This window comes from Nyctereutes procyonoides, unplaced genomic scaffold (genome assembly GCF_905146905.1).
Source record: "Nyctereutes procyonoides isolate TBG_1078 unplaced genomic scaffold, NYPRO_anot_genome, whole genome shotgun sequence".
Lineage (NCBI taxonomy): Eukaryota > Metazoa > Chordata > Mammalia > Carnivora > Canidae > Nyctereutes > Nyctereutes procyonoides.
Genome location: NW_026575024.1, coordinates 25,660,213 through 25,683,683, shown reverse-complemented (window position 1 = coordinate 25,683,683; position 23,471 = coordinate 25,660,213). Strand labels below are relative to the sequence as shown.

Genomic DNA, 23,471 nt, shown 5'->3' with positions numbered 1-23,471 from the left:
TACATACATTTCTAGCACTCCTGTAAGCTCTTGAGTAAAATACTAAACAGGTGGGACTCTGCTAAGGCAAAGATTGTGCATACAAAATATGAGTGACTGCTTTATGGGACAGAGACTTCAAAAAATTTACATCTGCATTTCTAATAGTATACAGTCATGATGGACCGTGCTATCAGAATTTAGAGGATTTTCTTACATTGCTAAAGTATCCCAAATTTTATCCTTTAAAGGATTTAAGGTATTTTGTAGCTTTTTTTTCCTTCAGATTTTTATTGTGGTAAAATACATATAACATAAAATTTACCGTCTGAACTATTTTAAAGTTTACAGTTCCGTGGTATTAACTATATTCATTTTCATGTGCAACCATTGCCACCTGCCATCTCCATAGCCCATTTCATTTTGTAAAATTGAAACTGTCTACAATGAAACAATTAGCTCCCCATTGTCCCCTGCCCCAGCCCCTGGCAACCAGGCTACTTCCTGTCTCTATTAATTTGGCTACTCTAAGCATGTCATATAAGGGGAATCAGACCGTATTTGTCTTTTTGTGACTGCCTTATGTCGTTTAGCGTAATGTCCTCAAGGTTCATCTGTGTCGTAGCATATTGCAGAACCTCCTTCCTTCTGCAAGCTGAATGGGATTCCTTTGTATGCATCTGTCCTATTCTGTTTCTCTGTTCACCTGTTGTTGGATACTTGGGTTGCCTCCGTGCTTTAGCTATTGTGAACAATGCTGCTGTGAGCATGGGCATTCAAATGCCTCTTTGAGACCCTGCTTCAGTTCTTTTGGGCACGTACCCAGAAGTGGGATTGCTGGATCATATGGCAATTCTATTTTTAATATTTTGAGGAACCACTGTGCTGTTTTCCACAGTGACTGTATCATCTCACATTCCCACCAACAATGCACAGCATTCTGATTTCTTCATATCCTCATTAAACTATTATTATTATTTTATTTTATTATTTTTTATTTTTTTAAATATTTGTTATTATTATTTTATAGTAGCCATCCTAATGGATGTGAGGTGGTATCTCATTGGAGTTTTGATTTGCATTTCTCTAATGATTAGTGGTCTTGAGTGTGCTTATTGGCCATTTGTATATTTCTTTTTTTAAAAAACACAACATTTATTTATTCATGAGAAATACACACACACACACACACACACACACAGAGGCAGAGACACAGGCAGAGGGAGAAGCAGGCTCCATGCAGGGAGCCCGACGTGGGACTCGATCCCGGGTCTCCAGGATCATGCCCTGGGCCGAAGACAGGCACTAAACTGCTGAGCCACCTGGGCTGGCCCATTTGTATATTTCTTAGGAAAAAGTCTTTTGCCCATTTTTGAATTGTTTTGTTTTTGTTGTTGTGATGGTTGTGATTGAGTTTTAGGAATCTCTATATATTCCGCACATTAATCTTTTATTAGATATATTATTTGCAAATATTTTTTCCCATTCTGTGGGTTAGCTTCTTACTTTGTTTACTTATCATCTTTGGAGGCACAACATGGAATCAATATGTGATACCTGGAAAAAATGAGGTCCAGAGAGGGTGTGTGTCCTGTCTAATGTCACACAGTAAATGGTCTGTGCGATGTTGAAACACTCTGTAATGGGCAGAGATGGGACTTCTCATCCCCCACCTCATCTAATACAACAGCCACAATCTTGTTCTGTTGTATAGAAGGGGATACTGAGGCCGCAGGAAGGCTGGCTCTTTCCCAAAGTCACACCTGGATCAGGGACAGAACGTGATGTCAAGCTAGGGAGATGGCTTATGTGCAGGTGTGAGACTGCCTAGGTTTGAATCTTGGTGCTGCACTTGTGAGCTGTGACCTCTGGCAAGTTTTTGCTCAGAGCCTTCACAGTCCCCACCTGTGAAGTGGGGCCTCATGGAGCTATTGAGAGGGTGCCTGGATACTCAGGACACGATTGAGAATTGCTAACCCCAGACACCACCTGCTAGCTCACCCTCACTCTTTGGAGGAAAAAACCACTCAGACTTGGGATGGGCTGTGAAGAATAAACTTTAATCTCTTTTGGGGTAGGGGCTCTAGATAGACTGCTCTCTAGGGCTGTCTCGGTGGGGTCACAGAGCCGTGCACGCGCACTCGGTACAGGCAGGTAAAGCGTGGGTTCCCCCAGTTGCTCGATATCTTCACCTTGACAGCACCAAAAGCTCGGGAAGGCTGGTTCTGGAAGAGAGTTACCTTCCCATTTCACAGGTGGAGAAACTGAGGCTCGGAGGGGGAATGGACTGTCCCGAGGCCACACGGGAAGTTGATACTCAGGGACTGGGATGGAAAGTACTGAAGCCAGGACAGATATACTGTGATTGGGAAAGTGTCCCAGGCTTGGGGCCCTGGCACATGTGGCTGTGGGACCCCAGGGCAGATCATTGCCCCTCTTGGGGCCTCAGTGACTCCTCTCTGTATGATGGGAGGGGTAATAATATCTGCTTCCCAGGTTTGCTGTGAACATGAAACAAGAGCCTGGAGCGAGCTGGCCCACGGGCACCTGGCACATGGTAGACGCACAGTGGGCGAGGGTCCTCCGCTTTTGCTGCTAGAGCCCCGTGCAAAAGTGGGGCCTTGGCCTGTGTGATCTCACTAGATGCTTTTAACCTTCCCAGGAAATACCAAGGACTTGAGTCATCATCAGCCTGATTCCCAAGCTTAGACATTCCCCTGAGACTCAGGGCCGTTCTAGCGGCCACCCCTTAAGGTCTTGCTTCTGTCCCCAACTTCTGTCCAGTCAGGCCTCAGATCAGGTGCTGCTAACAGGGCCTCCTAGGTTGGAGACGGGAAGTTGGAAGCCAGCAAGCCTGGCCCAGCAGGCCCCTGCTGTTCCGTGTCCGCTGTCCCTGGGGGGAGCTGCAGCGGGAGGGCTCCTGGGCATGCCAGGGAGATGATGTAATCCTAGAAGCTGGATGGATCTCCTCGAGGTCCCATTTTGGCCCTGGGCAGTGGCTCCAGACTCCCGAGCCTCAGTTTCCTCATTTGTCAAGTGAGCCAGTGATGATTATGCACCCCGGGGCTATTGGGGGATGAAATGGGGTTCCCTGGGGAAAGCCCTGCACGTGGAGTACATTCACTATGTGCTCAACATGAGCAGCTTTTTTCAGGTACCTGGAGCTGGAACATCTGAATGATGTTCTCTGGCTGAAACTGAAATGCCCCCAGGAACACCTCCTCCCTGGGAGAGCCTTCCATGCCCTGTAGAGTCAGAACCAAGAAGGAAGTATCAGGTATGGGTAGGGTCTTCAGGGGGTGCTGCCCCTCCCCAGCTGAGACTTGCATACCTCCCAAGATGGGATACTCCTTCCCATTTGGGCATCATTCCATTGCAACACAGAATAATGGATTAGAGAGAGCACTCGACTGGGAATCAAAAGCCTGAGGGTATTCTTCTTTCACTGACTTGTAGGATTTGGGTGTTTCCCTGACTCCTTTCTGGACCTCAGTTTCCTTATCACTGTCTCTGAAGACCAAACTGGCTTTGAAAAACTTCGGTTGAAATAAAGTAGCTGTTTCTCTCCCATCTTCAAAGGCTATGATCAACTCTGAACCTGGTCATCCTCAGCCTTAACAAAGCCTCATCCAGCCCCTCTAGCCTGTTGGGCTGTGTAGACGGAGGGCCCAGAATCCCACCATGTGAGCTGTCCCATTCGTTAAGCATTGCTCCCTGCTGGGGCGTGCTCACGTAAATGACGAAGTCTTTGGGAGCAGTGTCCAGGCTGCCCGACAATGAGATGGTCTTGGGGATGTGCTGCAGTGTCAGGTTGGACAGGTAGACCTTCTGGGCCATTCGGATGGTCACCTGGCCTCGGTCACCCGAGAAGGCCCAGCAGTTGCCAGGCGTCATGTTGGGCTGGAAGGGGCAGGTGCAACGGGGACCATGCTGGGTGGGTGGATGAAAATGAATTCCTTCTCCCACTCTGGCTCCCCTAGACCTCCTGTGCCTCCTGGATGAGCCAGATCCTTCCATCTATAAAGCTTGGTTCAACCAACTCCAGGAAGCTCCCTTGACTGCCAGTGGCAAGAATGAACCTTCCCCTCAGCCCAGTATAGGGAGGGCAGTGAAACAGGGAGGGCCCCCTGCTTGGGTCCATGAGGGTTTGTTGACTTTCAAGGCTTGAGGGGGGTGGGTGGGGGGTCCCTTCCAGTGCCAAAGCAGGCTGTCCCTTCCCTGTGCCTGCCCCAGCTCCTGCCCAGCCTCTGCTGTCTATTCCTGTCTCCTGCCCCTGCCCTGTCTATCTCCTGTTCTTACCTCCAACCCCACCCTGGGCCCCCACCTACTCTGTGCACACCCCCAGTGTCTGCTTCCAGGTCCTGCTCCCAGATCCCTGGCCACATCCCTGCCACTCTCTCCTTGTCCCCCCACTCCTCCTACCTCGAGGATCACGTCTGGGGGCTGCGCATAGTTCCAAAGCCGGATCCAGTTCCAGTAGGAGCGAGCCTTGTCGTGGTTGTATGTGGCTGATGTTTGCTCAAAGTCGATGGAGGCCCCTGTATGGGAGGAGGGTGTCTGGCTGGGCACTGACTATGTGCCAGGTGAGCACTTTGGGTGAGACACTGGCCCTCTCTGGACTTCAGTGTTCTCTGGGAAATGGGAGTGAGAATACCAGCAACAATAGTAATGCTAACACCCACCTCACAGGATTGCTGTGAGGTGGAAATGAATTAACACACCACCGTGCTTCCCGTCCTTCCCGCAGCACTTCATTTACGTCAGCCTCATTAGTATTCCCCTGGCTATTTGTTACACCTATTTCACAGGGGAGGGCACTCCTGCCCTGACAGCTTAAGCCCTCTGACCTCACATGCCCAGCTGGGGTACGTTCACAGGGGCTCCCCTGGGTCCAGAATACTATTCCCTTCTGGCCAGGTCTCAACTCCAATGTCCTCCTGCACATCCCTCTGCCTGGATTCCCCTCTCTCCCAGCCACCCTTTGGTTTTCTGCAGCACTGATTCCCACCTGCAGTTGGGCCTTGTTGGTTTTTATGTGGTCAGTCTCCCTGATGTGGGGCAGGTGCAGCTCTGCTAGCCTCTGGGTCTGGAGGGTGGTGAGTGGGTGAAGGGGCAGCAGGGGGCCTCCTCTCCCTGCCTCAGCCCCCTTTTTTGAGACAACAGAAAATTGTAGCAAGAAAACCACCTGGGGGGCAGAGGTTAGCTCTGACCGTGAACTTCCCAGTAGCAGAGAGTACATCAGGCCAGAACTGAAATCCATCCTCTGAAGAGTTTCTGGGGAAACTTGATGTGGGCAGATTGTTGGGGTGTGGGGGGTTAGGGGAAGCCACTTACCTATAGACTTTAGGGCAAAGTCTGGCTTTTCAATGTAATCTCCTTGTATCATCTTCATTATTTTCTGGGCCATTTTTTGCTGAGAAGGTGGAAAACACAAGCTGTGTGCTGATGTGTTCTTACAGACCATGTTCACGTGTGTGTTCACAGCAGCTAACAGGTGGCTGCAGATATCCTCTTGTCCTTGACTCTTTACCCCTGCCTGTGGAGACCGTGGCTGGTCCTGGCACAAGACCACCCAGTCGCCATACTGTGAGGAGGCCCAGGTGACACAGAGCCACCCGTATCCCACCCACTGGCTTTACTCAGTGCTTCCACATGGACTGTGACAGAGTATCCCACATGGGACAGGAGCCTTTGTGAAGTTAAGAGGCAGGGGTCTGGAGTCAGACAGACTTTTACTGCTGTGGGGCTTTGGGCTGGTTACCGCCCCTTTGAATCTTTGCCTTCTTGTCTGTAACATGGGGATGATAATCATGTCCCCTTCCTGCTGCTGTGAGGATAGAGCCAAGACTTGTAAAGCTGCTGCTGTGTGCCAGGATTGTCCTCAGTGTCACATACGTTCACTCTTATTCCCTCACAGCAGCTCTAGGAAGTATGTGCTATGATCACCTCCATTTTAAAGATTTGGGGCACCTAGATGGCTCAGTCAGTTAAGCATCTTCGTCTGGCTCAAATCATGATCTCAGAGTCCTGGGATTGAGCCCCATGGCGGGCTCCCTGCTCAGTGGGGAAGCTGCTTCTCCCTCTCCCTCTGCCCCTCCCCCCCACTTGTGCTTGTTCTCTCTCTAGTCTGTCCTCTCTCTCAAATAAATAAATAAAATCTTAAAAAAATAAAGATAAGAATAGTAAGGCAGAAAAGGGAGTGTGTGCAAGGTCACACAGTTGCTAAGAGGCAGAACCAGGCAATTTGGTGGCAGTGTTTGGGCTTTTAGCTACTACACTCTCCTGCCAGATAAAAACTGCAAAGCGGGTGTTATTCTGTATGTTGGTAAATTGAACACCAATAAAAATTAATTTATTAAAAAAAAACTGCAAAGCACTTAGCATGGTTGGTACTCAGTAAATGCTGGCTATTATTTTTATTAGACTCTTCAAAACTGTGGCAGATTGTACTTCCCCAAAATGGCTACAACAAAGTATCCTGTTCCACACTCTTCTTTCAATATGACTGACACTCATTCTGTTGAGAAGTGGAGCATCAGTCTGCGTGGGCCTGTGGCTATAGCAGAGGTGATGCTGTGTGACTTCTGGGATAAGCTCAAAAGAGGATACAGCTCTACTTGGTTCTCTGGGGATGCTCACTCTTGTAAGCCAGCTGCCATGCTGTGAGAAAGCCCACATAACACTGAGAGCTCATGTATGGGTGCTTTAGTCAATAGCCCTGAGTTCCCAGCTGATAACCAATATCAACTTCTAGCCATGTGAGTGAAGACACTTCCAGATGCTTCCAGACACAGTTCCCAAGTCACCCCCAGCCTTCAAGTCTTCCCAGGTGAGGCCTCAGACATTGTGGAGTAATGAGAAACCATCCCACTGTATCCTGTTTGTATCCCTGACCCACAGAATCTCTGAGCATAATAAAATGATTGTTTTGCACCACCAAGTTTTGAAGTGGTTTACTGTGTGGCAGTAGTAGCTAGACTAGCCACAGTGTTACAGGGTAGTATTTATGATTTGTTTTGTTGATGTGGAAACTCAGAAAGTTTGATGATCTGCCTAAAAGGTAGCTCCAAAAGGTAAGAAAAGATATTGCATCAAAAAAAACAAGAATAGAAATCTATGAAAAGGAACAGCCAGAGAGCAAAAAAGAAAATTCTTAGGAATTCAAAATCTATTAGCAGAAATGAAAAACCCAGTAGAAATTTTGATAGCTAAAGCTAAGATTATGTTCTCAATTTCAAAACAAACAGAGGAAAAAACAGAGAGAAATGAAAAAAATAAAGGATTAGTTCAGGAATTTAACACCCAAATAATAGGAGTTTCGAAAATGAGAATAAAGCAAATATGGCTGGGGGGGAAAACATCCATTTAATCACACAAGTAAAGAGCACGTGTTAGGACTAAAAGACATGAGTTTCCAGACTGTAAAACCCCCCAGGGTAGCCAGCCCATAGGCAAATTATCGTGACATTTAAGATGTAAGGTAAACCATCACTGAGGTATAAGAGCAATGAGGATTGGATAGATTAAAATTCCAGAGAGGAGAGAACCATTCTGAAATTCACTGACAATTTTTTGATCCATGGGAGCATTTGATGATTCCGGGCATGGGCTGAAGGCATGGGCTTGGACTGAACAGGGGCTGCTACTGGTGAAAGAGAAAGCAAAGATTTTAATAATCACACAGGACTAAAAGGACAAAATTGGAGACTTGATGAGCCTCAAACCTGAACAGTTTTCCCTGTAAGATGTTAACTGAAACCCAGAACTATGAAAGAGGCTAAAGAGCTACCTTGAAAACTTCTGAGAGATAGAGTAAAACTTTCCAGCCTCATAATGCTTGGGAAACCAAATCTCTTTCGGTGAGAAGACCCCAAAACAAAATAAGCAAGAGATTAAAGCCCTACAAACATCTTAGTATATGTCAATCATTTGGAGGGCTTGTCAAAAAACAGATGGTTGGTTCCCATCTTCAGTAGGTCTGAGGGCAGCAGGCCACTAATTTGAATTTCTAACATTTTCTCAGGTAATGCTGATGCTGCTGGTTTGAGGGCCAGATTCTGAGAACCACTGCCCTAGAAGAGTGGTGAATCAATACTGAGAAGCTATAGCTGCACCTGCGGGCACTAAACAAATTATGGGCACAATTAGAGTCTGAGAACCCAAGCTTGTCCCTGGCAGAGAAGGTTACCCCTGGGGATGGAGATCTTGCATTGATGCAGGGCTGAAAGACAAAACTGCAAACTTGGGAAGCCTCAGACATATGGTCAGTATTTCCCATCAAGACATCTACCAAAAGTTTGAAGCTGTCTGAGCAGGAGGCTAAGGGTTAAGCTGAAAATCTCTGACTAAACCTTATACAAATTGCAATCCAGTCCTGAACCAGTTCAATGAAGGTCTACATAGAAGTGATCAGTATACTCAACTTCCTTACAAAGAAAAAGGAGAACTCTCTCTGGTTGAAGTTATAATTATCTGGAGCATACAGTTTTTTTGTATACAATGTCCAGAAAAACACTAAAAAATTACTGGACACAAAGAGACAAGACCATGTGATTGATACTCCAAAGGAAAACAGACAATTGAAAAAGACCTTAGATGATCCAAATTTTGGATTTAACAGAAAAGGTCTTAAAAATAACTATGACAAAAAAAAAAGAAAAAAATAACTATGACAATATGTTAAATAAAAGAAAAAAAGGACATCATAGATGGAATGTTGGAGAACTTCGCCACAGAATTAAAATTTAGTAAAAAGAATCAAATATATATTCTAGAACTAAACAAGGCAACATATGAACGTAAAAACTTAAAGGACAAATTTAATTATAGATTGGACAGAACAGAATACAGGATCATTAATGAACCTGAAGAAGTGTGAATAGAAAATATCAAAAACTTAAGCACATAGAGAAAAAGAATGAAAAATCAAACACACCAGTATAGGAATCATGCAGAACACACCCTAAATGTCTAGCATAGATGTAATTGGAGTCCCAGGAGAGGAGATAGAAAATGGGGAAGAAACAATATTTTAAGAAATAATGGCTAAGAAATTTTAAAAACTATGGAAAAACATCAACCCATAGACTCAATAAGGTCAGCAACCCCACCCCAAACAGGTTAAATATAGAACATTGGAAATAAAAAGAACCCTCCAAACTTCCAGAGATAAAAAACAAAAACAAAAACAGACCATACACAAAGGGCCAATAAAGCACAATTAGACTTCTCAACAGCAACAGTGTAACTTAGAACTACAGTAGTGTAATTCTTTCAAAATTTTCAGGGGAAACTTTCCTATCTAGAATTCTATACCCAGCCAAACTATCAATCAAATGCAGGGTAAAATAAAGATATTTTCAAATGTGCGAGTTCTAAACAAATCAATATGCCTCCTATTTTACTCTCTTCCAGGAAGTTATTAGGGGAATGTGCTCCACCCAAAACTTGAAAAATAGGAAACAGGGCATTAAACAAAGGGAGAAGTCAGATGTTTGGGAGCAGAATGGCCAGTATCTTACCTCGTCTGACATGGCTTCCATCAACTGGAGCTTGGCAATGAGCAGGGTCATGTTACCTCGGAGGTCCTGGATTTCCCCAGTGTGATGCCGCACCTTTTCCTGGTACATTCTTACAAAGAAGGAGCAAACACATGTACTGACTGATTTGTGATACTGCTATTGTCAACCTCAGCTTCTACCTTTGTCAGTCAGCCCACAAATAACTAGCCTCACAATTTTTCACTCTCTTGGACTCATTTCTGGCCCTATCCAGCAGGTTCTTATCTCTAAAATATTACTCATGTTCTTCCTCCTACTTGGAATATTTTTAAATTCAACTTACTTCTTCCAAATATTCCTGACTATTTTGTTTGCAATTAAGGATGCTGCCACCAGGTGGTATCTTGTTGATTAAAATTTCTACTCAGCTACCATTTGCTGAGGGCTAACCATAGGCCAGGAATTATTCAGGACAGTTTACATTTTCTTTAATATTCATAATTACCCAGAGCAAGGTGAGTGTTATGTCTCATCTCATAAATGGGAAATCAAAGGCCCAGAGAGGTGAAATAACTTGCAAAAGTTTAACCAGGAAGTATGGGAGCTGGGATTTAAACCTAGGTTGGTCTGACTGCAGAGCCCACATTCTTAGCCAATACATCACAGGCCCTAGATATATTTCTAGGTGATAATAAGACTATTTAGCAAATTCTTCTTACCTCAAGCTCTGCAGTGGACTATTTATGCTGTCATCCTGGTAGGGTGTTGAGGAAAGCAAGGGATCTTTTTCAGATGGCCTAATCTGGGCCCAATAGAATTTCATCCATCCATTTTTCCACAATCTATAAATTCATCCATTCATCCACCTTCCCATTTACTCTTCCATCCATTTGCCCAAAAATCCAATATGCCCTCCTTTTCAAATCCATCCATCCATATCCACATCTATCCACCCTTCTACCCATCCACTATCCCATCCAACCACCCTTTCCCACCCATCTACTCCTCCATTTATCCAACCTTCCTCATCCATCCATCCTTCTATCCATCCTTATATTTGGACCATTTCACCAATCCATTCCCCATCCACTTCCCCATCTATCCAATCTCTCATCAACCATCCATCCATCCATCCATTTACCTACCCATATATCCCATCTGCTTTCCCATCTGTCCATTTTCTAATCTATCTGGTCTTCCATTCATCTGTCCATCTATCCCCCTAACCATTTCCCCACATCCCTGCATCCATCACTGCTGTTGGACTGCCCATTATCCTTCCATTCTACATTTCCATCTGATCATCCAGTCAACCAACACTGAGAGAGACAACCCTGTGCCCAACCCTCAGGTATACATTGCTGGAGTGAATCAGACCTGTCTCTGTCTTCAAGAGCTTCCAGTACAGTTGAGAAAATAGTCATGATTACAGAAGATTACATTTATGATTACAGAAAATTGTGGGAGGAGAGGGGAATGCCATCAGCCCCATCTGTTTTTTCTGAGGGAAGTGACACTTTAGCTGGATCTTGAAGTATACAAAGGAGTTTATAAGGGGAGAAGAGGAGAGGTAGGGATAATCTCATCAGATCCCCTTTCTCTTTAAGCCTTCTGAGACTCTTTACTGTCCTCTGACAGGGACCTCTGGCCACTGATTTCTTCCTCCTTCCTCCCTAGGAACCACAAAGCAAATGGTCTCATTTCACTTGAGCAGAAGAACAAACTGCCTTGAGTAGAGAGAGAATTATGTTCCATCCTCATCTTCCCACTTTAGGAAGGAGACTTGGTAGAGAAAAGATGAGTCACCTCTGGGTGTGAGTGACAGGAGAGTCCTTCTGTAAGAGGATTATTACATCTGTTTTTTAAAAGTCATATTCTTGTGGGGGACAAGGGTTCCAGGTGAGTGGCATGGCAAAGGCAGATATTTGGGGCTGGGATGAGTCAGGAACTGATCAGGGTCCAGATGTGGTGAGTGAGAGAAGCAGATAGAGGCAACATTGCCTAGGTGAGGTGAGGTTAGTCAGTGTTGGGGCCTGAGCAGAACACATACTCACCTGCCAGACTTCCATTTTGGATGGTAAGTGCATAGAAAACACCCAGAATCCTGTGGGGCCAGGAGAACGAGAGTGAGTCATTTAAGATGAAAGGTTAAAAGCTTAGGCTCTGGCATTAAAGCATCTGGGTTCAATTTATAGCTTTGACACTTACTAACATTGTGCAACTTTGGAAGAATTTACATAATCTCTCCATACTTCAATTTCCTCCTCTGTAAAATGGGAATAACAGTAATATCCACTTCATGATCAAATGATATCACATATGCAAAGTGTCTCACATAAACCAAATAATCCATGTCCCCTCTCCCTCCCCTGTTCTGATTCTACTAGGGATAACTGATGAAGAGAAGAAAATGAGATGGTCTTCTCTGCGTTTCATGATCTCTCTGCTGCCTGAAATCCTACCATTCAAGCCTTATTAAAAGTCTTTAAAATGCATTCATGTTCATGATAAAACAATCAACAAACCAGGAATATAATGAAACTTCCTCAATCTGATAAAGTCCATTTATGAAAAACTCACAGCTAATAACATACTTAATGGTAAAAGACTAGATGCTTTCTTCCTAAAATAAGGAACAAGACAAGTATGTCTATTCTTGCTATTTCTATTTAACATTGTCCTGGAGGTTCTAGCCAGGTCAATTAGTCAAGAAAAAGAAATAAAAGGCAGATAACATAATTTTGCATACAGAATCTTAAAATATCTAAGACTGGATGTCTTGTCCAGTGTCATAAATAATGAGTTCTGTAAGGTTGCAGGATACAAGATCAGTATATGAAAATCAATTATATTTCTAAATACAAGCAATAAACAATCTGAAAATAAAATTAAGAAACAATTCCATTTATAATAGCACCTGAAAGAATAAAATACTTGGAATAAATTTAACAGAAGTGCAAACCTTGCACTTCAAAAAGCATAAAACATCACTGGAAGAAATTAAAGAAGATATATACATACATATATATCTTGTATATAATATAATGGAAAGACAGCCCATGTTCATGGATTGAAAAACTTAATATTTTTAAGATGACACTACTCCTTAAATTCATCTATGAATCAATGCAATCTCTCTCAAGATCCCAGGAGCCAGTTTTTAAGAAATGGAAAAGTTGATCCTAAAATTCATATGGAAATGTAAGGGACCTAAATAGCCAAAACAATTTAAAAAGAACAAAGTCTGAGAACTCACACTTCTGGATTTCAAAACTTCCTACAATATTATAGCAATCAATCCATGGTAGTACTGGTGAGTAGACATATAGATAAATGGAATAAAATTAACAGTCCAGAAATAAACCCTCACATTTAAGGTCAATTGATTTTCAATAAGGGTGCCAGATAATTCAATAAGGGAAAGAAGAGTCTTTTCAATAAATGGAACTAGATATCTACTTCAAAAGAATGGAGTTGAACCCTTACCTTACATCATATGCAAAAATTAACTCAAAAATGGATCATGGACTTAAATGTAAGGGCTAAAACTATACAAATCTTAGAAGAAAAAGAGGGAACAACTCTTAGGTTAGGCAATAGTTTCTTGCATCTGACATTAAAGCACATATGATAAAAGAAAATATAGATAAATTGGACTTCATCAAAATTTCTAAAATTTGTGTCACAAAGGACACCATATCAAGAAAGTGAAAAGACATCCCACAGAATGGGGGGAAATACTTGCAAATTGTGTCTCTGATAAGGGACTTATATCCAGAGTATAAGGAAATTTACAACTCAATAATTAAAAGACAATGAATTTAAAAATGGGTCTAGATCTAAATAGACATTTCTCCAAAGAAGATCTACGAATGACCAATAAGCACATGGAAAGATGCTCAATATCATTAGTCATTATGGAAATGAAATAAAAACCACAATGAGATACCACTTCACCCCCCCCCAAGATGGCTAAAATAAAAGACAGATAATAACCAGTGTTGGTGAGGATGTGGAGAAATTGGAATCTTCATACATGCTGGTGGGAATGTAAAATGGTGCAGCCACTTTGGAAAAAAGTTTGGCAATTCCCCGGATAGTTAAGCATAGAGTTGCTGCATGACACAGCAATTCCACTTCTAAATATATGCCCAAGAGAATTTAAAACACATGTCCACACAAACATTTTACAGGAACATTATTAATTGTAGTCAAAAAGCGGAAACAACTATAATATCTACCAGCCAATAAATGGACAAACAAAACGTGGCATATCCATACAATGGAATACTTTCATTGCCATAAAAAAGGGTAAAGTGCTGCTGTATGCTACACCATGGATGAACTTTGAGAACACAATGACAAGAGAAAGAAGCCACCAAGACCACATATTATAGCAGTTGGTTGCCTAGGTCTGGGCTGAGGGGGAATGGGGAAGGCTGTTAGGGACTAGGGAATTTCTTTTTGGGGTAGTGAAGATACTGGAATTTGACAGCAGTGATGGGTGCACAACTTTGTGAATATACAAAAAACCACTGAATTATACACTTGAAAACAGTGATCATTATGGTATGCAAACTATATTTCAATAAAGCCGTTATTTTAAAAAAATTATTTATTGGGTTAAGTTTCCTAGGAATTTCTAATTTCCTAGAAAATTCTCTCACCCTTCCCCTCCTGCCCCCAGCCTCCCTAGGCCAGTATGCTTGAGTGGAGGGAGGAGATTCCTTTGCTTGAGAAAGTAAAGCTGTGATGTGGGAGGTGGTGGCAGTGGTTGGAAGGAAGCCACAGAAAACTCAAAAACGAGCAAAAATGATCACACCGTGGTTAAAGGAGAACCCTACAGTTTTCAAGACTTTTCTCAGCTTTCAAAATTTTTCTTTGGTCATCAGTTAATTTCATCCTCACAGCAACACTCATTAGACAGATGGGGAAACTGAGGCTCATAGAGAATCAATGTCTTGCCCAGTGTCACACAGTCAGCATCAGAGCCTTCACTCTTTCCCTCCCCAGGTTGGGCAACAGCTCAGGAATATCTCCACCTGGGATGGGGCAGTGCCCTGGAGACATACCAAAAGCACAGAGGACCAGAACACCTGTCTTTTCCATGAGCTTCTGGAAGAGCAACTTGCATCTGGAAGACAGAGAAACAGCAGTCAAAATGAAGCAGGGCTTTGCATAGGCTAGTAAGTCCTGGCCTGGCCCTCGCCCTTTCCCCACCTTGAGGGGCAGCATCCTCCCGGGCAGTGAGACACCCCTCCAAGATGCCGACAGAGTCCTGTGGCTGCACAGTGTCACAGAGAAAAGAAAGCTCTTATCTCAGTAACCAGGGCCGTCAGAGATCTACTCACAGCGATCACCCACATCCTCTGCATGCCCTTTCTCTATCTGCGAACTGTCTTCCATCCCTTCTGTCTTGGTGAGCACATCCTTCAGAATTCAGCTCAAAAAACATCCCTACCTCCTACTACCTCTGGAATCAACACCACCCTCCTCCCCTTACCACTGGTTTTGGTGTCTGCCTACTTTCGCCCCACTGGGAGCTCAGAAGTGATGAGGGTCAAAGCTGGGCCCAGAGAAGTCATAAAGATATTTAGAATGTAAGCTCTAAGTGAATGAAGGAGGTGGAAAGTTCTGCAGGAATTCGGAGGAGTTTGCATGGACCAAAAGGGTGAAGGGAAAGGATGGCATAGACATTCCAGGCAGGAAAACAGCATGTGCCAAGGTACTAGGGCAGAAATAGGAATAGTCTATTCAGGGCGTGAGAACCCTAACCCTGCTGGCCTAATGGGTCCAAGCAGGACACAGAGTGAGGCAGCTTGGAAAGGAAGCAGGGGACAGGACTTCAGATGGCTGCGGGTGAAAGTGCTGGAGCACTGGGGAACGACAGTGGGTTCTGAGGTAAGGGATTTGTTAAAAGCCAGCTTTGGGCTGGCTTACCTGGTCCAGTGATCAAGGGGAGGTTCAAACCAGTGAGGGGGCTGACATGGGAACAAGCTGCATGTTCCCAGCCCTCATCACCCTCCCCTTGCTCACCCCTGCTCACCTGCAGGTGTTGAACAGAACCTGGTGAGCCTGAGTCCTCAGGAAGCAGGCCAGGCAGGTGATCCAGGCTGCAGAGGAGGCAGGAAAGCGATCAGTAGCTGCACTCAGGTCCTTATCCTATAAAGTCTTGCAGGGAGTGAGGCCCATTGCTGGGAGACCCTCTCAATTTTCTAACTGAGCCCAGGATAATCCTGCTCTGCTTACGGATAAGCACCAGCTCAGAGGGAGGACATGTCCTAGAGGTGAACACTGCTTGCAATGGAAGTTAATAGCTGCCTAACAGTGACTGGGGAGCACAAATAGTCTGGTATTTCAGACTGTACCCATTCCCAGAACTGGGAGCTTCTCAAGGGCAGGCTCCTTGTCTGGTTTATCTCTGGGGGCCCAGTGTTGCCCAGTATGGAGCAAGATAAAAAGTTGGGGTTCAGGAAAGATAAGTAGGTGGAAGGATACATGAATGGACAGAAGAATGACAAGAGAATGGCTTGGAAGGTGGATGAATAAGAAAATGGATGGGCAGATGGAAGAATGGATAGAAGATGGATGGGTGGATGGCTGGGTGGGTGTGAATATTAACAGATAAAGGTAGGGGTGACTTGATGGTTGACCCAGTGAATGGCTGGCCGAATAATGGGGGGCATGGATATTACAACAGATGGATATGTGGACAGATGGTCCGAGAAAGGACTGAGTGATGAATCAGTGGAAGGGCAGGGGGATGAACACAGAAGTAGAAGACCGATCTTTAGGGTGTGGTCAGACCGTGTCCCCAAAGTGCGTGCACTGCATCAAACCGTTGTCATGACTTCACCACTGGCCTCCTGGCCCAGGAGCTGGGCTGGTGGTAGAGTAGGGGAGGGCTGACGGTTAACTCCTCTTCCAAACCTCCCTCCTACTCCCTCTCCAACCACCAAAGAGATCCTGGCTGTAATGACACCCCTGACAGCCTTTAATGGGAAGAGTTCCCTCCCTCCCCTGGAGCCCAACATAGGCCTTACCCCCCCAGGTCAGCCTGGCCTGAGGCTGGGCCCTCTGCCCAGGCCCACGTTGACGGCCAGGGCGGGTCTTCCGTATATACCTACATATACATGCCAGGATGCACTGGGTCAGGCCTGGGGCCGGGGGATGGATGCGGATAGGCAACACGAAGGCATCATCTGCAGAGAGCATGGGGCTATCAGGTCAGTGCCAGCCTCAGGGCCATGGTGCCCTGCAGACACAAGGCCAGGGCAGCACCCTCAGCTTGGTGAGGCCAACTCTGCTCCCTACCCACCCCTTGCTGGGTGACCCTGGGTTGCCCATCTGACGTCTCTGAGCCTCGGCCCCTGGCTGTTGACGAAGACCCCAGGGCTCCCCTTCCCTTCCCTGCTCACTCGAGTTTGACAAAGCATCCTCCGTTATCCTGCAGGTGTTCCGGCTTCTTGGGATGACCCTGGGGATAACAAGATTCACAATCGCATTTTATAATTTTTGAGAAACGTGATGTCCTCATGTTCCAGATTGAGAGACTGAGTTGCAGCAAAGTTTGCCCAAGACCACTGGTCTGTGAATCAGGGACACCCATGTCTGACTGCCCCCAAACCCAAGTCTCTTTTGAGGAAAGGACTCCGTTTGCTGTGACAGTCACTGGTGGTGATCGCCCCAAAGCTGATCCCTCCCCTCGCTGGCAGGAGGCTGATTTTGCTCCCTCTGTCTCCTCCTACCCCATGTGATTTTGGATAATCCTGATTGCTCTAAGCCTGCTCCAGTACTCCCAGTGCCTTTGCTGTGGTCGGCTGGGTGGGGGCGGGGAGGAGGGGGTCCACAAGGGTGCCGGGTGCGGGCTGCGGGTGGACTGGGTATAGGGGTCTGGCCCTTGCAGAAAAGGCTTTCTCTTCACTAACATGAGACCTGCAAAGCAATGGCCACTCTTCCTGCACCTATACAGCCATGCCGCTCCGTGCCCCTGGAGCTGTGGTAGCCTCTGTGACAGCGAGGAGGCCAACAGGAGGAGCCAAGAGACGGCTGGGACCTGGATCTTAGGGAAGGTGGAATTGATGTGCTCAGGCGCCACCCACCTCTTGGGACCTCTGGGTACATGAGATAACCAATTTTCTTTCTTTCTTAAGATAACGGTGTCCAAACATTTATTATTATACCCCCCAATGTATTTACGTTTACTTATTAAGAAATTATATATATATAATATCACATATATGGTATGGGATATATATCGCCACGTGTGCTAGTATATTGTTTACTCTTTCAAATGTGTGAACTTATTTATACACCCTGAGTAATAGAAATTAAAAGAGGATGAGCTAAAAATATATTCACTAAAGTTCCAATAATTTCTCCCCTCACCCCAGGAGATTGTTCTGTGTACCCTCTTGGGATGTACACCCTGTTTTGGGGGGCCCAGAGGTAGGCACGTGGATGACAGAGGGCCGTGTTTCCTCACTTCCCGTCTGTCTCCCTCACTAAGCTGTGACCTCCACAGGGGCAGGGGACACATCAGCCCTGGTGTGACCTGTGTCCCTGGGGCCCCGCCAGTGCCTGCACACAGTAGGTGCTCAATAAACACGTGCTGAAAGGATGACTGCCCCCCCTGTCCGTGGCTGGGGGATTTTAGGAAAGCCACTGTCAAACCCCCTGACGTCAGGGGCTGCCTCGGTGAAGTGCAGTCGGTCACGCCTGCTGGCCTCCAGAGAGGACCGAGGGCCGGCGTTTGGTAAAGTGCAAAGAAGCACGTAGAGGGAGGGGCCTCCGTCCTCACCTCCTGGGCCTGGCATCCTCAGGCAGGTCACACTGGTCCACGGGGCTCCTCGAGGACCGTGGCATCAATTTTTTTTCTCTAGGAAATCTAGGGGGAATGGTGCTGGGGCTCTCTGAGAGTTGGCAAGGGGGAAGCAGCTGCCACCCCTGCCACCTTCTAGCATTCCCTGGAAGGTGGCATGCAGGCTCTAGCCAGGTCCAGTGGAGCTGTGGGCACTGTGACCTCACAGAGCAGGGAGAGGGCGGGGGTCTCTGTCCAGTCTCCAGCCTGGCCCTGCAACTGCCCCCTTGGATGAACCCATTCTGACCCACTTCCCACTTTTAAGATAAGGAAATTGAGGCCCCAAGACAGGGAGGGCGGTGCCAGGCTCTCAGGGCCCAGGCAGAGGGGAGAGCTGAGGCTCCAATACCCAGGCCATGCTTTCTCTTGCCCCCAGACCCTTTGCTGCTCCAGGCTTTCTAGACTTGCCACCTGCTTAGGCCGTATGTGAGGACATTTTATAACCCAGGTCCTCTTGCTGGTGGATGTTTCGTATAACACAAAATAATGTATATGTTGTTGTTTTAATAAAGTTCTGCATAAATAAAAGCATAACAGAGCGGAAATGTCTGACTACGCTTTTTCTCTGACAGCCCTGCCTGTGGAGAATTTAAGTGGACTGTGAAGCGAAAATAACTCGTTTTGCCCCTTGGAGGCAAATTGTTGATCAAATTGTAGGCTGAGTTGGGTGGTAAGCAGAAGAGCGCCGCTCAATTAGGCCTGCACGCCGAAACCTGAACGTGTGACCGTGTTAGGTTACAGAACAAAGGTGACTTGAAGCCTGCAGTTGGGATGAAGGTTGCTGATCAGCTGACCTTGAGATAGAAGAGTATCGCAGTCTATCCAGGCAGGCCTTGTGTCAACAGGGTCCTGTAGATGGAGGAGGGAGGTGGAAGGGACACACAGGTGGCAGCAGGAAGAGCCTTCGGCCCGACTTGCTGGTTGGAAGGCAAAGAGGCCCTAAGGCATGCAGTGAAAGTAGCCTCTGGAAACCAGAAAAAAACAGGGAAACGAATCCTCCCCTAGAGTTTCTAGAAAGGATCAGAAAGGATCAAAGCCCTGCCAACACCTTGATTTCAGCCAAGCAACATCCATTTTGGACTACTGACTTCCAGAAATACATTTGTGTTTTTAAGTCACTACATTTGTAGTAATTTGTTATAGCAGCAATAGAAAACTAATACAGTCCCCTTGAGAATATTCAGCGAAGGAGAAGCCCTGAAATGCTGTCACTGGAATTGTTACAAGGGTCTTTCACTTGTCCATTCATTGATTCATTCATTCAACAAATGTTTATTGAGCACCTGGTATGTTCCAGGCACTGGCTACAGAGGTAAGCAGACCCCTGGGCATGAGGGCAGAGGGCCTTGCATATAGCAGCTGCTCACCCAACCCTGCCTGCCGTTGAGGCAGGGAGACGGGGCCTGTGAGAATCTCCCACCATTGTGTCCACTGGTTGTCACTCGATCTCCCCCGCACTGGGTATGTCGAGGAAGAGGAAGTGTTCATGCCAAGAGCAAACACTGAGAGTGGCTTTGGTCAATATTTGTGACCCTTTCTACTGAGTCTGCTGTTTGCCCTGGCTACGGTGAGCGCCAGGAGGCCGTACGTAGGATGTTAGGGACCTTGCAACTGGCATTTGAGTAGGGCAGGGGAACTCTGCACTCTCAGGGGAGGGCTTGCTGGTGTCTGTGGTCCCTATCAGTTCTGTGGGCACTAGTGGTGATCCAGTACAGGGTGGGCTTGGGCTCTGGGCCTGATATTTGGACTGGTGTGGAGTTGGTGGGAGCCATGAAGGGTGTTGGAGTGGGGGAAGGCCCCAGGTCCCTTTGTGCCTATACTCTAGCTGAGCCATGCAGAGGGACAGACAGGCTTTCCCTGCAGTTATGCTATCAATTTCCATGCACATTATATGCGCGAACACATACACACCTCCCCCATGCCAGGAAGCAGTCAACTATTCACCTATACACATACACACACGCACCTAACACCATACACGCAGACACACTCAGGGTACCAAGCCCACACATACATACCGTACCCAAAACTCCCACACCTGCACTCATGCAGGTTCATGTACACAGGCAGGTCACATCATAAACGGTGCTGCCAACGTGCCCATCATGCCCATTCCATGTACACACTCACACACACACACTTTCCTCTGATGCTAGTAATTATTACCTAGTGGACACGTGTATGCATGACTACACACTCACAACCACATACCCCTCATACACACATATATACAAACTTCTCTTGTGCACACACAGCTCCTTGGGCCCCAGGTAGCTGAGGGGAGCCTGCAGCTGCTAATGCAGAAAGAGACTATGGGCTGCGTCCCTTGTGAGTGCAATACGCATTTGGAGGGAGCCGGTGGTGTTAAGTAGCAGGGACTGGGTCATCCACACACCCTCTCCTCTCTTGTCCTTTGAGTCGGGGTCCGATGTGTGTCCAGGAGCAGAGCTGAGTCAGTGACTGGGGCTAGGGCTCAGGGAGCCTCCGGCTCCTCCTAAAAGGGTCATGTTGTTGAGAGAGCTTGGACGCACTAGGCCCAAGAGGTTAGTGAGTCCTCCCCCTTACCTGGGGCATCCACATCCTCCTGGGCCTGGCCAGGCCTGGCTGGGACGACGAGGGGGCCCTCCTAAGAGCAGTCCTCTTTCCAGAGATCTCCTGGCCTAAGAGGCCCCAGAGCAGCCCATCCCCAGGGTCTTGTAGCAGTTGGCAGCAGCCTGGTTACGTGGCAGCCCCACCACACACATAGGATGAAACATTTTGGCAAAGGCCATGTTTGCAGGGAAAACACATCACTGCAAGCAAACCTGCCCCTCCCTGGGTCCCTTCGCAGTGGGTCCTGCACACCCGGGAGCCTCATAAAACAGCTTCCGCACCTGCCAAGGGACTCAGGAGGCCTTGGCCAGGGCTGAGAATCCAGTTGTCCCAGGAAACCACCCCAGGTAGGAATGGGGATAGGGCTGGCATTCCTCCAGGGAGGAGCCTCAACTTCCCTATCTGTTCAACAGGAGTACTACTTCCAATGGCCTTCTATGGAAGGGTCCATCCCCAGTCTTGTTTTGGGAATTTGGGCAAGTGCCACTTCTCTGGGCCTCCATTAGCCCATCTCAGCAGTGGCCTCTCACTCCTGAGTTAGACACAGATCCGTCCACTTGTCTGGGCTGGGTTGGGAGGGGTTAGGGGGCCATGCAAAGACCTGCTTTAAATGTACTTGGTACAGGATGAGATGAGGATAGGAGCCACCCTGGGTCCTTCCCTGGATGCGTTCATAGAGCTGGGACACTAGGATGGGCTGTCACACTGGGCTAGACTCCTGGCACCAGGAAACACAGCCCTGGACCTTGGAGTGGTGGGCCTGGGCTTTGCCCTTGGGGCAGGAAGCTGCTCTGTCTCCCTACCCATGAACCTCATCCCCTTCCTCTGGCATGGCTTGGGTCCTACGGTTAACCCCAGTTTGCTGTGTGGCCTTAGGCAAGGTTATGTCTTCTCTGGGTTTGGGGGCCCACCTCCAGGCCAAATCTCCCTGTGGTTCCTGAGGAAGCAGGCTGGGCAGGCGATTCTTCCCAATGCAGACAGGTAGAACTGATGTATGGGGGTCTCGGGTAGGGCTGGGATTACCACGCAGGGCTTGCTACCTCTAGGCTGGGTGGGGTTCAAGCAGGCCAGAAGGGGCATGCTCTGGACAAGCTCTCTGATGCCTGTCCCCACCCCAGCCCACAGATCCTGGGGGGCAGTGGCCAGGATGGCCATGGCTCAGGCATACAGGCTGGGTTTGCTGCTAGCGCTGCTGCTGCCTATGGTCGGCGCCTTGATGCCGGGCACCGTGGTCAGACTCAACGAGGCCGTGCTGAGCTACGGTAAGAGATGTGCTGCTGGCCTATCCTGTGCGTGTCTGCACACGTGCATGTGCACGGTCCCATGTGTGTGCATATGTGTGTCTGTGTGTCTGTGTGTGGCTGTGAACTCAAAAGCCTCATGAGGACCTGGATTTTTATCTCATGTGCCACCGTGTCCCCAGTTCCCAGACAATATCTGACAAAGTGCTGCTCAGCAAACACTTATGGAGTGAATGCACGAGTAGGAATGTGGTCAAATCTAACATGCACACAGGCATGCATGATTGTGCTTTCAGTGCCCCCAGGGTGAGGGCACGGGTTGGTTTGAGTGACTACTTTTGCTTGTGTGTGTCTGTGTGTAAGTCTGAAAATTCATGGAGATGTGACTGTGTGTGTACTTGAGTGTCGGGGAGGATCTCTAACCACGGCCATGCATACAGGTGTCATGGTATGTGCCTGGGTGTGTGTATGCAGGGGTGGCTGCATACCCTGGGTGTACATGCATGTGCACAGGGTGGGGGTGTGTGCACAGGCATGCTGGGGGAAGGCATGTCTGGCACAGTATTGGAGGGAGCGTCCTGGAGCTATATCTCTGTGGGGTTCACAGTGAGAAGACCAGCCCTGCTCTGGGCCCCTCGGGCAAGGTGTCTATCCTATGACATTGTCCCACCCTTCTAAGACCTGCCCCATCCCCTGAGAAAGGCATAGTGAGAAAACTAGACCAAGGGAGGGACAAAAGCTTCTCCCCAGAGGCCTCCACAGTCCCATCAAAGCTGGGTCAGGGGCGAGAAATCAGAAGTCATTTCCCTCAAGACAAGAACAAAGTCAGATTATAGTGTCAGGCACTCAATTCAGACAGTAGAAGCACTGAGGCAGCAGTGTCCCCATGGTGCACACACAGGCTTCCAGGACCTTGCATCCGGGCAGATAGGCAGGCAGTGAAAGGGGTCAGTGACCCGTGTTAGTCTGTGCCTGGCACCTGGAGCCATGCACGGAAGCTACAGGCTGGGACATGAGGTCTGCTGCCTTCTGCTGACCATCCTCCCTCTACCTGTCCTGTGTGAGGCTCCTTTGTCCCCAGAGAGCCATCCCAGGTGCACCTGCCTACGTTCTTGGGGGACATTCAGCGGGAGGTCCAGGCTGCACACACCTCTTTCTAGGGTCAGGCTGGGTGGCTTTCTAATAGTGTTTTCCTAATCCCATCTCACAAGCCCCAAAGTTTAAGCCCTGTGTTGGGGGAGCACTGTGGATGGAGTCCAGGGGCCTGGGTGTGAGTCTTGGCTTAGCCACAGACTCAGA

The 23,471-nt window shown here is 47.3% G+C and overlaps 2 protein-coding genes across 2 annotated transcripts in view; one reads left to right on the top strand and one right to left on the bottom strand.

The window, feature by feature from the left end:
• Positions 1 to 2,038: 2,038 nt before the first annotated feature.
• SUN5 (Sad1 and UNC84 domain containing 5) lies at positions 2,039 to 22,086 on the bottom strand. The gene is given in 14 exon segments (XM_055344510.1): positions 2,039 to 2,092; positions 2,094 to 2,204; positions 3,138 to 3,224; positions 3,712 to 3,879; positions 4,402 to 4,517; positions 5,314 to 5,392; positions 9,501 to 9,609; positions 10,199 to 10,233; positions 11,534 to 11,583; positions 14,552 to 14,613; positions 15,526 to 15,592; positions 16,607 to 16,681; positions 16,898 to 16,956; positions 22,055 to 22,086. Coding segments are annotated over 14 exon segments (1,104 nt in total).
• Positions 22,085 to 23,471, top strand: part of BPIFB2 (BPI fold containing family B member 2) — an 18,532-nt gene continuing 17,145 nt past the window's right edge. Inside the window, exon 1 of the mRNA XM_055306388.1 lies at positions 22,085 to 22,193. Within this exon, the coding sequence (XP_055162363.1) occupies positions 22,085 to 22,193 (109 nt within the window). The remainder of the gene's footprint in view (positions 22,194 to 23,471) is intronic.